General features: G+C 44.2%; 1 protein-coding gene across 3 annotated transcripts in view; it reads left to right on the forward strand.

The window, feature by feature from the left end:
- The window catches only part of LOC110508236 (fibroblast growth factor 12), a 56900-nt gene that overhangs the window by 31242 nt on the left and 7448 nt on the right, over nucleotides 1-18210 (forward strand). For all 3 annotated transcript variants that reach the window (XM_036966250.1, XM_036966247.1, XM_036966249.1), the window contains 2 exons: nucleotides 7161-7264; nucleotides 17123-17321. In XM_036966250.1, the coding sequence (XP_036822145.1) occupies nucleotides 7161-7264; nucleotides 17123-17321 (303 nt within the window). The remainder of the gene's footprint in view (nucleotides 1-7160; nucleotides 7265-17122; nucleotides 17322-18210) is intronic.

Here is an 18210-nt window from a genome sequence, read left to right on the forward strand (position 1 = left end):
TTTGCTGTTGATCTGGGATTGATTTGCACTTTTCGCACCAAAGTATGTTCATCTCTAGGAGACAGAACATGTCTCCTTCCTGAGCGGTATGACAACTGCTTGATCCCATGGTGTGGTACCGTCAGGCGTTTGGAAATTGCTCCCAAGGATGAACCAGACTTGTGGAGGTCTACAATTTTTTTCTGAGGTTTTAGCTGATGTCTTTTGATTTTTCCATGATGTCAAGCAAAGAGGCACTGAGTTTGAAGGTAGGCCTTAAAATAGATCCACAGGTACACCTCCAATTGACTCAAATTATGTCAATTAGCCTATCAGAAGCTTCGAAAGCCATGACATAATTTTCTGGATTTTTCCAAGCTGTTTAAAGGCACAGCCAACTTAGTGTATGTACACTTCTGACCCACTGGAATTGTGATACAGTGAATTATAAGTGAAATAATCTGTCATTAAACAATCGTTGGAAAAATTACTTGTGTCATGCACAAAGTAGATGTCCTAACCGACTTGCCAAAACTATAGTTTGTTAACAAGACATTTGTGGAGTGGTTGAAAAACGAGTTTTAATGACTCCAACATAAGTGTATGTAAACTAGTTTTAATGACTCCAACATAAGTGTATTTAAACTAGTTTTAATGACTCCAACATAAGTGTATTTAAACTAGTTTTAATGACTCCAACATAAGTGGATGTAAACTAGTTTTAATGACTCCAACATAAGTGTATTTAAACTAGTTTTAATGACTCCAACATAAGTGTATTTAAACTAGTTTTAATGACTCCAACATAAGTGGATGTAAACTAGTTTTAATGACTCCAACATAAGTGTATTTAAACTAGTTTTAATGACTCCAACATAAGTGTATTTAAACTAGTTTTAATGACTCCAACATAAGTGGATGTAAACTAGTTTTAATGACTCCAACATAAGTGTATTTAAACTAGTTTTAATGACTCCAACATAAGTGGATGTAAACTAGTTTTAATGACTCCAACATAAGTGGATGTAAACTTCCTACTTCTACTGTATCTATTTTTATATCAATTGGAAACACCTAGCAAAACATCCTTTGTGTGCCACTGTGTGAATGTAAGTGTCACATTGTTTTGATTTAAACAACTCTAAAGCCTGTGATTGTCGCAACTGCTTTTTCCCTGTGGATGTTCATGACTTATAATAAAATCAATCGAAGGAACTTCTTTCTCAGGTGACATCTGGTCCAAAGGATCTTTTCACACCAGTCATTTCTCTTCACTTTCATGGTATGAAATTCATGGTATGAAATGACTGTTGGAAAATTTTTATCAGGGGATGGAGGAGCGCAGTAAACTGGATTTAGCAAATAGAACCAAAAATACGCCCTACTCCATTTGTACCTAATAAATCATTCCCTCTGAGAGACGCCTCATGCTTAGAGGCTGAAGACGATAGAGAAGAGGGAAGGAGAGAAAGAACTGTCCCGGGCTGACTCATGATGTCCTATTGATATCATTTCTGATTAAGAAGTTGTCGTATAACCAGATTGCAGCAACCGACTGGTCTCTTTCACTACTTTTTGCCATTAGGAAATGAAATTGTCATGGGAACGACGTCATATTTTGGTTGTTAACTGGTCAGATATCCAGATAACAACCAGATAACAACATATTCTGCTAAAAACCCTCTTCCTTTAGACAACTACCTATTGATCTGTGTGATGTATTAGTATGACATTTGTTGAAACTCAATGTTCAAATTCAAATCTCATCATATCTATGCCAATATAAACCAATGTCCATGAAAATGTGCAAACCGATTTGATTGGAGGTACACAACACACGGCTCTCGTCATGAGCCGTCCGGTCGCTACCGAGAACCTAACCAAATGTAGCAGGTGTAAAAGAAGCGCCTGAAACTCGATCCCCCAAGATATTGGTCTTAATGAGAAGGGGGGGGGGGGTCTGTTGGGGGAGGTTCTCTTCTGCACTGTTTCAACCAATCCGGTTAGTGGAGGAGGAGTTAAGATCAGTGGTGTAGTGGAGGTAATACACATGTATACGCCGTATACCCACTTTGTTCTGCATGGCTTACACTCACTTCTTAATACCCATGATGCGTCTAGTGGTGTAACCTTGACACATGAAGTCAAGAAGCACGAGTGCATAATGATGGGTTGCCAGGTGTGCATAATGAAGGATGGCCAGACCACGGTGGAGTACGGTGGCAGCATCCAGCGGATGAAATGAGCCGGTACTCTGCACATTATTCAGTGAGGATTGTGCGAAGAGGTCCAGACGGAGTTGGTGTTCCCGAGACGACATTCTAACTGGATAACCTTCTTCAGGAGCGTTGGGAACCCCCATCACCTCTCCTTCGTTGAGTCAGAGCCTGAAAGCAATAATCTGTAATCAGACTCTCTGTAATTTAATTGCGTTGTCTGTTGATCACTCCTCTATAATTACCTGCACAAATTGAGGCTCATGAAGACATTGTTGGTTATGAGGCTCATGAAGACATTGTTGGTTATGAGGCTCATGAAGACATCGTTGGTTATGAGAGGCTCATGAAGACATTGTTGGTTATGAGAGGCTCAGGAAGACATTGTTGGTTATGAGAGGCTCATGAAGACATTGTTGGTTATGAGAGGCTCATGAAGACATCGTTGGTTATGAGGCTCATGAAGACATCGTTGGTTATGAGAGGCTCATGAAGACATCGTTGGTTATGAGAGGCTCATGAAGACATTGTTGGTTATGAGGCTCATGAAGACATCGTTGGTTATGAGAGGCTCATGAAGACATCGTTGGTTATGAGAGGCTCATGAAGACATTGTTGGTTATGAGAGGCTCATGAAGACATCGTTGGTTATGAGAGGCTCATGAAGACATCGTTGGTTATGAGAGGCTCATGAAGACATCGTTGGTTATGAGAGGCTCATGAAGACATTGTTGGTTATGAGAGGCTCAGGAAGACATCGTTGGTTATGAGAGGCTCAGGAAGACATCGTTGGTTATGAGAGGCTCATGAAGACATTGTTGGTTATGAGAGGCTCAGGAAGACATCGTTGGTTATGAGAGGCTCAGGAAGACATCGTTGGTTATGAGAGGCTCAGGAAGACATCGTTGGTTATGAGAGGCTCAGGAAGACATCGTTGGTTATGAGAGGCTCATGAAGACATTGTTGGTAATGAGAGGCTCAGGAAGACATTGTTGGTTATGAGGCTCATGAAGACATCGTTGGTTATGAGAGGCTCAGGAAGACATCGTTGGTTATGAGAGGCTCATGAAGACATCGTTGGTTATGAGAGGCTCAGGAAGACATCGTTGGTTATGAGAGGCTCAGGAAGACATCGTTGGTTATGAGAGGCTCATGAAGACATTGTTGGTTATGAGAGGCTCAGGAAGACATCGTTGGTTATGAGAGGCTCATGAAGACATCGTTGGTTATGAGGCTCAGGAAGACATTGTTGGTTATGAGGCTCAGGAAGACATTGTTGGTTATGAGGCTCAGGAAGACATTGTTGGTTATGAGAGGCTCAGGAAGACAATACACAGTCCTAGTTCTTCCCCTGCTCTAGCATCTCCATGGCTATTGCTCTTGTTTAGCATCAGTTGTTAGAGAAGGCTCTCTCAGCTGCAGTCTGTCGTTGTATACCCCCTCTCCCCCCCACACACTTCCTCTCACCAAGTCTCACCCAATAGATTTGTGTCCGTCAGGATTATAGGAACTGCCCTTCCCATTTCAACGGCCCAGAACTTTCTAAACCGTCCTGGGATTTTATTATCTGCAGAGCCCACACTGTATTAGTGCATCAAACAGGCTTGCCTTCCTGTTTGGATTTGCCTTGGCCGATTACAGCTCCTTTGGATGGCTGACATTCCAAGGATTTGGTTTCCTCGAGCTCTTTGATACATTTGTCTGCCCTTTTGATGGATGCAGATTTCTGGTCTTTTTTTTACGTTAGCATTTGGCAGGTTAGGCCAGCTTAAGTGGGTGACTGTCAGAGAAAGTTGCAATTACAAACTTGTGAGTACAGGTTGGCTGTTAAGTCATTTGCCCATGTATTTGCACGCATAGAGACCATGATTATTGAGTCATTTGTCAGGTTTTCTCTTCCCGAAGTCAAGTGTAGGACAGCTCCTGTCTCATGAGTTAATTCACAGTTTTTGAGCAAGTGAATTGAGAGCTGTGGCACTTAATAATAATTTCATAGCGATGCCGATTTCTATTCTACACGTCTTACCAATTCTCTGATCTCAGGCAATAGTAGGTCTGTCTGTGGCGACTGCCTCTGATATGACTGAACCCTACACTCTTAGAAAAAAAGGTGCTATCTAGAACCTAAAAGGGTTCTTCGCCTGTCCCCATAGGAGAACCCTTTGAAGAACCCTTCTTGGTTCCAGGTAGAACCCTTTTGAGTTCCATGTAGAACCCTTTCACCAGAGGGTTTTACATGGAACCCAAAATAGTTGTACCTGGAACCAAAAAAGGTTATCCAATGGGGACAGCCGAAGGACACTTTCGGAACACTATTTTTCTAAGAGTGTATATAGTATGTCTGTGTGGTTAACGGCCGATGTAGTGGCAGCTCTCGCCCAGAACATTCTGTCTTCTCGGAGTCATGCACTAATCCTTGGGGAGACACATTTGGTCATCAAAGTGACAGAGGTATCCATCTGGAAGTGCAACAGAGCGAGGGATGAAAGGAAGAGCTACACAATTGAAAAGAGAATAGTAAAGGGTGCATGTGGGCCAACCTCTCACACCTTGTTCAAGAGTGTGTTGCTGGAAGAACCAACACAGCCATTTCAGTGTATCACCTTCCTGGGGATCCTCAGGGGCAGAATTATACCGTAGCTAGGCGAAAGTGGCACGTCGATATTTATTGAGTGAAATTGAATCTGCTGGGCGGACGGACGCGCGTTGGCACCTCTACTCTCATCTCTGTGAGCTTCATCTGATTCCGTCGCCACTTACAATCTTCTTCACGGGGTCCCTGTGGTCGTTCTGTATCCCTAGCCACCATGGAAATAAACCTCTACAGCAGGGATCATCAACTAGATTCAGCTGAGGGATGATTTTCTTCTTGAGTGGATGGTCTGGGGGACGGAAAATAATTACATATAATGTTGTAGTCTGCAAGAAGCCCAAACCGATACAATATTTGACTTAAACATAATCATTTTAATTTCAACTTCACTTATGCATGGGAATACTTGGGAACAGATTTCCAAAACTATAATCACTTGGAGATGATTTCTTGGTGTTTTTACAATCTTTGATGCCCAACAATAATAATAAAAAAATAAAAACATTTTGCTCAGAAAACTTGGTGAAGCGGCGGGGAACCCTGCTCTAGAGGAAGTCTAGACCTTAGGACATAAAACACCCGAGAGAGGGATGTCCACTTCAAAGGAGTGCCCACTTCAGAGGGATGTCCACTTCAAAGGAGTGCCCACTTCAGAGGGATGTCCACTTCAAAGGGAGTGCCCACTTCAGAGGGATGTCCACTTCAAAAGGAGTGCCCACTTCAGAGGGATGTCCACTTCAAAAGGAGTGCCCACTTCAGAGGGATGTCCACTTCAAAAGGAGTGCCCACTTCAGAGGGATGTCCACTTCAAAGGAGTGCCCACTTCAGAGGGATGTCCACTTCAAAAGGAGTGCCCACTTCAGAGGGATGTCCACTTCAAAAGGAGTGCCCACTTCAGAGGGATGTCCACTTCAAAAGGAGTGCCCACTTCAGAGGGATGTCCACTTCAAAGGAGTGCCCACTTCAGAGGGATGTCCACTTCAAAAGGAGTGCCCACTTCAGAGGGATGTCCACTTCAAAGGGAGTGCCCACTTCAGAGGGATGTCCACTTCAAAAGGAGTGCCCACTTCAGAGGGATGTCCACTTCAAAAGGAGTGCCCACTTCAGAGGGATGTCCACTTCAAAAGGAGTGCCCACTTCAGAGGGATGTCCACTTCAAAAGGAGTGCCCACTTCAGAGGGATGTCCACTTCAAAGGAGTGCCCACTTCAGAGGGATGTCCACTTCAAAGGAGTGCCCACTTCAGAGGGATGTCCACTTCAAAAGGAGTGCCCACTTCAGAGGGATGTCCACTTCAAAAGGAGTGCCCACTTCAGAGGGATGTCCACTTCAAAGGAGTGCCCACTTCAGAGGGATGTCCACTTCAAAAGGAGTGCCCACTTCAGAGGGATGTCCACTTCAAAAGGAGTGCCCACTTCAGAGGGATGTCCACTTCAAAAGGAGTGCCCACTTCAGAGGGATGTCCACTTCAGAGGGATGTCCACTTCAAAAGGAGTGCCCACTTCAGAGGGATGTCCACTTCAAAGGAGTGCCCACTTCAGAGGGATGTCCACTTCAAAGGAGTGCCCACTTCAGAGGGATGTCCACTTCAAAAGGAGTGCCCACTTCAGAGGGATGTCCACTTCAAAGGAGTGCCCACTTCAGAGGGATGTCCACTTCAAAAGGAGTGCCCACTTCAGCGGGATGTCCACTTCAAAGGAGTGCCCACTTCAGAGGGATGTCCACTTCAAAAGGAGTGCCCACTTCAGAGGGATGTCCACTTCAAAAGGAGTGCCCACTTCAGAGGGATGTCCACTTCAGAGGGATGTCCACTTCAAAAGGAGTGCCCACTTCAGAGGGATGTCCACTTCAAAAGGAGTGCCCACTTCAGAGGGATGTCCACTTCAGAGGGATGTCCACTTCAAAAGGAGTGCCCACTTCAGAGGGATGTCCACTTCAAAAGGAGTGCCCACTTCAGAGGGAAAGCACATGCTGAATAACTGCAATGCCAGACACTGTTCAAAAGCCCCACTTTAAGAGGTGCCGTACAGCAACATTAGTCAGGTCACGCAGGCATCTCCTGGGTAATTCAGCAGATCGTTCACAAGAAAAAGTGAAATACTGGAAGTGTGAGGGCTAAAGGTATCATCTGAGTAATACCTTTCTCTCTCTCTCTCTCTCTCTCTCTCTCTCTCTCTCTCCCTCTCACTTTCTCTCTCTCTCACTTTTTCTCTCTCTCTCTCCCCCCTCTCTCTCTCTCACTTTCTCTCTCTCTCTACCCCCCCTCTCTCCCCCCCTCTCTCTCTCTCTCTCTCTCCCTCTCTCTCCCCTCTCTCTCTCTCTCCCTCCCTCCCTCCCTCCCTCTCACTCTCTCTCTCTCTCTCTCTCTCTCAGCCCTGTTTAATCTTATTCCTGTGGGTCTGAGGGTGGTGGCCATCCAAGGGGTGAAGGCCGGCCTCTACATCGGCATGAACGGAGAGGGTTTCCTCTACAGCTCAGTAAGACCCACCGCCTCTCACAGACGCGTTCCCCTTCATTGTGACATCACTACATTCATTCTGCATTGATACATATTCCATATTTTTTGTGTGGAGCTGTATAAAACACTTGTTTTGTTATTGTGCACTAATTGTTCATTTGTTCATGGTTTCTTTCTAGTACTGTGATTCGTTAATGTACTTCTTGGTAAAACGGGTTTATATTTTGAGCTAAGTTTAGGATGATAATATGTTACTGTGGGGCTCAAACACAGGGTTGGGAATGTGTGTTTGGGAGGGGGTTTGGGGTGTGTGTGTGTGTGTGTTTGGGAGGGGGGTTGGGGTGTGTGTGTGTGTGTCTGGGAGGGGGTTTGGGGTGTGTGTGTGTGTGTTTGGGAGGGGGGTTGGGGTGTGTGGTTGAGAGGGAGGGGGGTTGGGGTATGTGTGTGTGTGTGTTTGGGAGGGGGGTTGGGGTGTGTGGTTGAGAGGGAGGGGGGTTGGTGTGTGTGATTTAACTGACAGCAGTAAACATTCTAATCCTATTACATTACTGTTCATTACATTACTGTTAATTACATTACTGTTCATTACATTACATTACTGTTCATTACATTACATTACTGTTCATTACATTACTGTTAATTACATTACTGTTCATTACATTACATTACTGTTCATTACATTGCATTACTGTTCATTTCATTACTGTTCATTACATTACATTACTGTTCATTACATTACTGTTCATTACATTACATTACTGTTCATTACATTACTGTTCATTACATTACTGTTCATTACATTACATTACTGTTCATTACATTACTGTTCATTACATTACATTACTGTTCATTACATTACTGTTCATTACATTGCATTACTGTTCATTTCATTACTGTTCATTACATTACATTACTGTTCATTACATTACTGTTCATTACATTACTGTTCATTACATTACATTACTGTTCATTACATTACTGTTCATTACATTACATTACTGTTAATTACATTACTGTTCATTACATTACATTACTGTTCATTACATTACTGTTCATTACATTACTGTTCATTACATTACTGTTCATTACATTACTGTTCATTACATTACTGTTCATTACATTACTGTTCATCACATTACATTACTGTTCATTACATTACATTACTGTTCATTACATTACTGTTCATTACATTACATTACTGTTCATTACATTACTGTCCATTACATTACATTACTGTTCATTACATTACTGTTCATTACATTACATTACTGTTCATTACATTACATTACTGTTAATTACATTACTGTTCATTACATTACTGTTCATTACATTACATTACTGTTCATTACATTACATTACTGTTCATTACATTACTGTTCATTACATTACATTACTGTTAATTACATTACTGTTCATTACATTACATTACTGTTCATTACATTACTGTTCATTACATTACATTACTGTTCATTACATTACTGTTCATTACATTACATTACTGTTCATTACATTACTGTTCATTACATTACTGTTCATTACATTACTGTTCATTACATTACTGTTCATTACATTACTGTTCATCACATTACATTACTGTTCATTACATTACATTACTGTTCATTACATTACTGTTCATTACATTACATTACTGTTCATTACATTACTGTCCATTACATTACATTACTGTTCATTACATTACTGTTCATTACATTACTGTTCATTACATTACATTACTGTTCATTACATTACTGTTCATTACATTACATTACTGTTCATTACATTACATTACTGTTCATTACATTACATTACTGTTCATTACATTACTGTTCATTACATTACATTACTGTTCATTACATTTTCTGTTAATTACATTACTGTTCATCACATTACTGTTCATTACATTACATTACAGTTCAATACATTACAGTTAATTACATTACTGTTAATTAATTAAACAGTCCTTTAACATTGACATTAGCTCAACGCACAGCTAATTTACAGAGTTCATGATAGTGGAACCAAATCTATTCTGCATCTCCCCTATAGTCAGTCAGCTTATAACATTCCACTTACCATCATCGTGGGAGCCAGACAGACTTTAACCCCGGTGTCAAACAGCAGTTTTAAGGCTCTGCTTCGTAGTGCTTCATCATCACTTTCATGGGCCGGAGTGCACATCTTTCCTCCACTTCAAAGTGGACGAGGAATATTTTACTAGCCATGAACAGCGTTTACAGTAGTGGCAGAAAGACCCATTTTAATTAAACAGAGGAGAAAGCTCTCCCCGGGCATATGGAGCGGCCAATCTTTCCTGTCGTGCATCATGGGAAATTAAAATGTCAAGTCCATTTTCAAGTCCATTCGCAAATGTTGCATGCCTCTGACATGCCTCTGACATGAGGTAATGATAAGTAGTAGTGTAATAGCCTGCCGTTTTCTTGACATTTTGTTTTCATTATTGTGATAGGCTCATGTTTTACTGGTACAGCGTAGCCCTACTATTTATTTTGCCAGGATGCCGTACTGGACCATACCACATTACTTCCACCCCTAATCTCGCTCCGACCTCCCTAGTCGACTTGACCTCTGACAGGCTCGAACCTCCCTAGTCAACTTGACCTCTGATTGGCTCAGACCTCCCTAGTCAACTTGACCTCTGATTGGCTCAGACCTCCCTAGTCAATTTGACCTCTGATTGGCATTATGCATGCTGCTTATGCTGCCACCAATGAGGCGCTTCACATGTAACGGATGGAGAGACGTTTATCACAGTAATGGAAGGAGGATAAGGAGAGAGAATGATATAATGTGATTCCTAACAGCTTTTTACAAATAAAACTACTCCCTCTCTCCCTATCTCTCCCTCTCCCTATCTCTCTCCCTATCTCTTTCCCTATCTCTCCCTCTCCTTATCTCTCTCTCTCTCGCTCTTTCTCTCTCTCTCCCTATCTCTCTCCCTCTCCCTATCTCTCCCTATCTCTCCCTCTCCCTATCTCTCTCCCTATCTCTTTCCCTATCTCTCTCCCTATCTCTTTCCCTATCTCTCTTCCTATCTCTTTCCCTATCCCTCTCCTTATCTCTCTCTCGCTCTCTCTCTCTCTCTCTCCCTCTCTCTCTTCCTCTCCCTGTCTCTCTCTTTCTCGCTCTTTCTCTCTCTCTCCCTTTCTTTCTTTCTCGTTCTCTCTCTCTCTCTCTCTCTCTCTCTCCCTTTCTCTCTCTCTCTCTCTCCCTCTCCCTATCTCTCTCTCTCTTTTGCTCTTTCTCTAGCTCTCCCTCTCTCTTTCTCCATTTCTTTCTTCCTCTCTCTCTCACGCTCTTTCTCTCTCTCTCTCTCTCTCGCTCTCTCACTCGTTCTCTCCTTCTCTCTATATATATATCTCTCTCTCTCTCTCTCCCCCCTCTCTCTTTGAAGCGGAGATAAAACAGCACCATCATTGCACCAGCAAGCAAACTCTCATCCTCCCGCCTTCCCCCTCCCCCCTCTCTCTGTCTATTTATAACTTATTTCACTCTTGTTTTTCTTCGAGGGTCTCTTCAAGTCTTGTCATCTGAGTGGCTTTTCTAATGCTTTTCTTGTCAATGTCTCAGAGCAGAGATGCAATGTTGTGGTCCCCTTGGGAAGTAATTACAGAGAGATATCCTCCTACCTCTCTAACATCCCCCCCCCCCCCCTCCTGCCTTGTTACCTGTTAACTGTAGCTAGCTCGCTCCTAACCCTAGGGACTAGTGGGAAGAAGTTGCATTGTTGCTTTTGGTTCTTTTGTTCTGTGAACTTGGAGGAGGGCTGTGCGTGTGTGTGTGTGTCTGTGTGTGTGTGTGTGTGTGTGTGTGTGTGTGTGTGTGTGTGTGTGCGTGCGTGTGTGTGTGTGTGTGTGTGTGTGTGTGTGTGTGTGTGAGTGTGAAAGTCAGAGTTGTTGTGGATGAAAGTTGGAAGAAAATCTGAAAATAAAATGACATAGTTCAGAATGTTGAGCTGGTGTTGGTTATCCTACAGTCAGTGGACTTCGAAAACAAGAAAGATGATCAACAATGCTGATGTTGGGTCTCCCGGGTGGCGCAGTGGTTAAGGGTGTACCTCAGCGCCAGCTGTGCCACCAGAGACTCTGGGTTCGCGCCCAGGCTCTGGGAGGTCCGTGGGGGAGGTCCGTGGCCGGGAGGTCCGTGGGGGCAACGCACAATTGGCATAGGGTCGTCCGGGTTAGGGAGGGATTGGCCGGTAGGGGTGTCCTTGTCTCATCGCGCACCAGCGACTCCTGTGGCGGGCCGGGTGCAGTGCACGCTAACCAAGGTTGCCAGGTTGCCAGACAAGATAGTAGCTACTAACAATTGGATACCACGAAATTGGGGAGAAAAAGGGGGTAAAAAATGTACTTAAAAAAAAAAAACAATGCTGATGTTGGGTGGTTTCTAGCCTTGACTTGCCTGGTGGTGTTTAATGTATGTTTGGAGTGTCATGAGGCGTGTTGATGCTGATATGGATTGTAAGACGTTTGCCATGGGTGTAATGTTGGTGTTGAGTGTTGAGAGGTGGTGTTGAGTGTTGAGAGCTGGGGTTGAATGTTGAGAGCTGGGGTTGAATGTTGAGAGGTGGTGTTGAGTGTTGAGAGCTGGGGTTGAATGTTGAGAGCTGGGGTTGAATGTTGAGAGCTGGTGTTGAGTGTTGAGAGCTGGGGTGGAGTGTTGAGAGCTGGTGTTGAGTGTTGAGAGCTGGGGTGGAGTGTTGAGAGCTGGGGTTGAATGTTGAGAGCTGGTGTTGAGTGTTGAGAGCTGGGGTGGAGTGTTGAGAGCTGGTGTTGAGTGTTGAGAGCTGGGGTTGAATGTTGAGAGCTAGTGTTGAGAGCTGGTGTTGAGTGTTGAGAGGTGGTGTTGAGTGTTGAGAGCTGGGGTTGAATGTTGAGAGCTGGGGTTGAATGTTGAGAGCTGGTGTTGAGTGTTGAGAGCTGGGGTGGAGTGTTGAGAGCTGGGGTTGAGAGCTGGTGTTGAGTGTTGAGAGCTGGGGTTGAATGTTGAGAGCTGGGGTTGAGAGCTGGTGTTGAGTGTTGAGAGCTGGTGTTGAGTGTTGAGAGCTGGTGTTGAGTGTTGAGAGCTGGTGTTGAGTGTTGAGAGTTGAGTGTTGAGAGCTGGTGTTGAGTGTTGAGAGCTGGTGTTGAGAGCTGGTGTTGAGTGTTGAGAGCTGGTGTTGAGTGTTGAGAGCTGGTGTTGAGTGTTGAGAGCTGGTGTTGAGTGTTGAGAGTTGAGTGTTGAGAGCTGGAGTATGTGGGGGTTCAGCTCCAGTGAGGATATCTCCATTATTTATAACACTCACTGTGACCTACTTTGCAGCCTAGCGGTAACCACTCTCTCTCTGTATTTTAAACGCATCTATCTTTAACTAAGGGACCGAGCGGGCACACGTTTACACTCTGGAGCAACATACATGTACACAGGAAAGTGAAGCGTCACACGCAGAGCTTTACATAAAGCATACAGTTTATCACTCGGGCACTGATACATACTTGTTTACAAACACTCACACACACACGCACGCACACACATATTGTGTATACACATATGCACACACACACTTGATAATTCCGCCCTGCATCTGTCCTCTGTCCTGTTGTACCTGGCCTTGTAAATGGTGTCTAAAATGTTCCCGTTGTTTCTCTCCCAAACCCACTGACTTATTGCCTCTTAACCATCAACGGAAGAACTAAGAGGAGGAGAGAGAGAGTGGAGGCTGTGAGGAGGAACAGAGAGGAGGGGAGAGAGAGTGGGTGCTGTGGGGAGGACAGAGAGGAGGAGAGAGAGAGTGGAGGCTGTGAGGAGGAACAGAGAGGAGGAGAGAGATAGTGGAGGCTGTGGGAAGGAAGTGAACGAGGGGAGGAGAGAGGGGAGGAGAGGAGAAGAGGCGAAGGGGTGACTCCAGTTAAAAAAATTTGGAGACGGGGCCACTACACCGCAAATGAGAACAGAAATGTGTTATTTCCAAGAGAGTTCTGTGCAGCGTCTGTTTTTACCGACCAAATACTGATGTGTGTTGGTGGAATGGAGATGATTACTGTCAAGGGCACTGCAGTCTAATGAAGTGTTGAGACTGTGTTGTGTCTACTAATGAGATGTAGCCTGGTGGTCTTCTGTTAGAGAGAGAACACTGGAACAGAATAATTCATTTCATTCTCTCTCAAAGGGAGCCCCATAAAAAATGATTGTTCTTGCTCTAAATTGTGTGTGTGTGTGTGTTGTGTGTGTTGTGTGTGTGTGTGTGTGTGTGTGTGTGTGTGTGTGTGTGTGTGTGGTCAATAACTGTGTAATGTATGTCCTTTTTGTGCGTGGGTTCTGTGTCCTTTCCACACTCCCATTGGCACCGAGGTAGCTGTCTAGACTGGAGTGGTGCAACGCCGAGCTGGAATAATAAGGACCTGTCAGACAGATCCTGAGTAAAGGGGATTCAGAACAACCCCCATCACAAATCTAGTTTCAGATCCAGATTCAATTGAAGGGCCTTTAACATTCAGACTCCGATGTGGTTTCAATTGCTGTATGTTTTCAACGGGGGGGGGGGGGGGGGGGGGGGGGGGTTCCAAAGTTGGAAGAAAGGTATGGGCTAACTAAGGAAACAGGATTTTCTATTGGCAAGTGAACTGGATTCACTCTCTGTCTGTTTACACTGAACTGAATTAACTCTGTCTGTTTACACTGAACTGAATTCACTCTTAGGCTGGGATTCAATGTGTTTGTGCGTTGTAGCACGCTTGATATTTAAAGGTAATTTCTGATTGAGCCAACATATACACTATTTTACTGTGAATTTAAAAGGCACATTGCCAAAAACACACAATTGAAATGAACCCCAGCTTTAGTCTGTTTAAACTGAACTGGATTCACTCTCAGTCTCCACAAACAACTCCACTGTACATTCTCTTCCCCTACTGTGTGCTTGGTCTACCATGTCACTGTGTGCTTGGTCTACCATGTCACTGTGTGCTTGGTCTACCATGTTACTGTGTGCTTGGTCCACCATGTCACTGTGTACTTGGTCTTCTACCATGTTACTGTGTGCTTGGTCTACCATGTCACTGTGTGCTTGGTCTACCATGTTACTGTGTATTTGGTCTACCATGTTACTGTGTACTTGGTCTACCATGTCACTGTGTACTTGGTCTACCATGTTACTGTGTACTTGGTCTACCATGTTACTGTGTACTTGGTCTACCATGTCACTGTGTACTTGGTCTACCATGTTACTGTGTACTTGGTCTACCATGTCACTGTGTACTTGGTCTACCATGTCACTGTGTGCTTGGTCTACCATGTCACTGTGTGCTTGGTCTACCATGTCACTGTGTGCTTGGTCTACCATGTTACTGTGTGCTTGGTCTACCATGTCACTGTGTACTTGGTCTTCTACCATGTTACTGTGTGCTTGGTCTACCATGTCACTGTGTGCTTGGTCTACCATGTTACTGTGTACTTGGTCTACCATGTTACTGTGTACTTGGTCTACCATGTCACTGTGTACTTGGTCTACCATGTTACTGTGTACTTGGTCTACCATGTTACTGTGTACTTGGTCTACCATGTCACTGTGTACTTGGTCTACCATGTTACTGTGTACTTGGTCTACCATGTCACTGTGTACTTGGTCTACCATGTCACTGTGTGCTTGGTCTACCATGTCACTGTGTACTTGGTCTACCATGTCACTGTGTGCTTGGTCTACCATGTCACTGTGTGCTTGGTCTACCATGTTACTGTGTACTTGGTCTACCATGTCACTGTGTGCTTGGTCTACCATGTCACTGTGTGCTTGGTCTACCATGTCACTGTGTATATCTACGCATCAGTCAGACTCGTTTTTGCATATAAAGTACATTTTGAAATGTGGTCTGTATCTGCTGAATCTGCTCCTCCTGCATGCACCATGTGTTTGCTCTCTACTGTTTGTCCACTGGGCTCTGTGCGCGTCCCCCCAGCTTGTTTATCCAGCCCTAGAGACCCGTAATGCGAGTGCGTGAGAGACCTCCCGTGTGCCCAGTTTCACTAACGACTTCCTTGCTTCTCTTTCAGAATTGGGGTGGAATATAAATGAGTGTCCTTTAATCAGTTTTCTCCTCCTCCACCTCCTCTTTATCCTCCTCTTCCTCCTCCTCCACCTCCTCTTTCTCCCTCTCCACCTCCTCTTTCTTCCTCTCCACCTCCTCTTTCTCCTCTTCCTCCTCTTCCTCCTCCTCCTCCACCTCTTCCACCTCCTCCTCCACCTCCACCTTCTCAGTGATTTAATAGCAGCTTCTCTTCAGTCCTGGCAGAGGAGCCAACTGTTAGCACAGCAGAAGAACTGTGTGTGTGCGTTCATACGAATGTGTGTTCTTATCTATTTTTTTATACCAGTGTTTCTACCCACAAACTTGTGCGTGATGTATGCTCATATTCTAACAGTCTCACACCTACAACACCCTCCCGTTCACTAGCCATTCAACCACACTCAAGATAGCAAACACTGTAACAGCTCTGTCATTCCAACAGCAAAGCATCCTACGCACCGTATACCTTCCCCTCGAAGCTACAGGCATAACAGACATTAACAGAGCGATGTCCTTGGTGTGGCCTGGTTTGGAGGGGATTCCGGAACATGTCAGTGTGGTTGGCAAATAAAGAAGGTGTGAGGGGGTGTGGGAGCAAGGTGTGAGGGGGCCTTGGCAGAGATGGGGGAGGAACGCTGGCTGAGTCGCCCGTTGTGGGACAGGAGGGATGTGACACCACGACCTCCACACATAGAGAGTCGTCTGCTCTTTGACAACGTGTCATCAGGTCGAGATCGAACCGGCCTCTCCAACTCCCCACCGCGGCCCGTCCACATTCATATCCTCGCTGACCGGCTTACATGCCCTGCACGTACCCAGAGTCCTTCACACTGGTGCTGTGTGTCGAACACAGCTGGGCATTATAAACGAGCACTCACAGCAAGTGTGTGGGATAGAGGCGGCCCGTACAGTCTCGCCCACGCGCGCGCACACACACACACACACATAAATGTTCACATACCTGTACTGTATACCAATTCACATATTGAGGATTCATATTCAGGCTTGAATACACTAACATGCATATCTCTAACACACACACACACACACACACATACACACACACACACACACACACACACACACACACACACACACACACACACACACACACACACACACACACACACAAGTTTGCCTGTGGAACAACTCCAGCAGTGAGCAGTATTAGGCTGTCAGTCAAAGGGACAACCTTAAAAGGGCACAGAACCCTGGAGGAGACAGAGATGAATGAAATATTACCACACACACACACACACACACACAGACACACACACACACACACACAGGCACACAGACACACACACACACACACACACACACACACACACACACACACTGCCAAATCACTTAAGGTCGCCCAGCAGTACCAAACAAACTTCTTCACCTGGACCACACATAGTCTGATACACGACAAAATGTAGTCAACACACATTACACACAATATCATCCCCAAAACAATATAATCCACAACAATTCAGTAGGCTCATATCTCCTTCACCAGTTGACCTGTGTCTATTTGTCTGTAGTATGTCCTGTGGATTACCATCACCACCGTCTCGTAACTCAACCCATCTCGTTGCCGCAATAACAACCCGCACTTGCCTCGTCATGTTCAGTGGGGAGAAAATAGTTTGAAACGTGAGAGTGAAATCTGACCTTGTCCAATAAGTACACAGATTTCAATTTTCTGTTACAAAATGTTTTGCGTCGGTGTACCCTACTGACCATGATCCGACTTCCTGAACTTTGACCCGGACTTCATGAACATTACTGTAACAACAAACTCCCTTTGTTGTTTGGCACCAAAACAGGAAATGTTCACGCCGGAGTGCAAGTTTAAGGAGTCGGTGTTTGAGAATTACTACGTGATCTACTCGTCCACTGTGTACCGGCAGCAGGAGTCCGGTCGGGCCTGGTTCCTGGGCCTCACCAAGGAAGGCCAGGTCATGAAGGGGAACAGGGTCAAGAAGACCAAGCCCTCATCACACTTTGTCCCCAGGCCCATTGAAGGTAAGGCATCTGAATGTATCTGCCATCTCATCTGTGTGTTGTCTTTTGCAGGTTTTGATCCGCCTGGAGTAAGTTGGTTGAAGCCCAATATGGTGAAATCAGGGTGGGGGGGGGGGGGGGGGGGGCTCATTTATAAAATGTGCTCACGCACAGATTTGATCGTACATTGTGCGTACGATGAAATCCATGGTAACGTTTGGGATTTATACATCTTGAACTTCACATTGGGAAAATGTCATGATTTTACTTGGGATTTTGCATGACATTTCATGATTTTACTTGGGATTTTGCATTTCATGATTTATAAATGAAACATGCTACCATGTGTTATACACAACATTAACAGTCTATACACCTTTTCCAAATTGCATTTCTTCAACTCTGGCGCAAAAAAAAAATATATTCCTCATGTTAAAATAAAGTATAAAAAAGTTTTATGAAAGTGCACCTGAGAGATAATGTTGGATAATGTTGGATAATGTTGGATAATGTTGGATAATGTTGGACTTATGTCTTTCAAATCATTTATCTGCTTTTCATTCACTTCACTTGGTACAATTGGAACCAATGGAATACTCACCCAAAACGCTTTATAATTATGTCCAGTTAATAAATCATTCATATGTCATTTAGAAATGGTCTGCCCACCATTTTATGAATCATTATACCTACATTTTTAAATGTCAATAAGCCAGTTATTCACACATTTGTTAACAACTTTTAAAGGTCCAATGTAGACTTAACAAAAATATAATTTAATATAAAATGATTTTCGCTACCTTACTGTGATTGGTCAAAAATAGAGAGAGAAAATAGCAAATAGCTATTTCTCAAGTAAGACTTTCAGCTATGACTGTCTGAGAGGGGTTTGAGTGGGGAGGGGGAAACT

This window comes from Oncorhynchus mykiss, chromosome 28 (assembly GCF_013265735.2).
Source record: "Oncorhynchus mykiss isolate Arlee chromosome 28, USDA_OmykA_1.1, whole genome shotgun sequence".
Taxonomy (NCBI): Eukaryota; Metazoa; Chordata; class Actinopteri; order Salmoniformes; family Salmonidae; genus Oncorhynchus; species Oncorhynchus mykiss.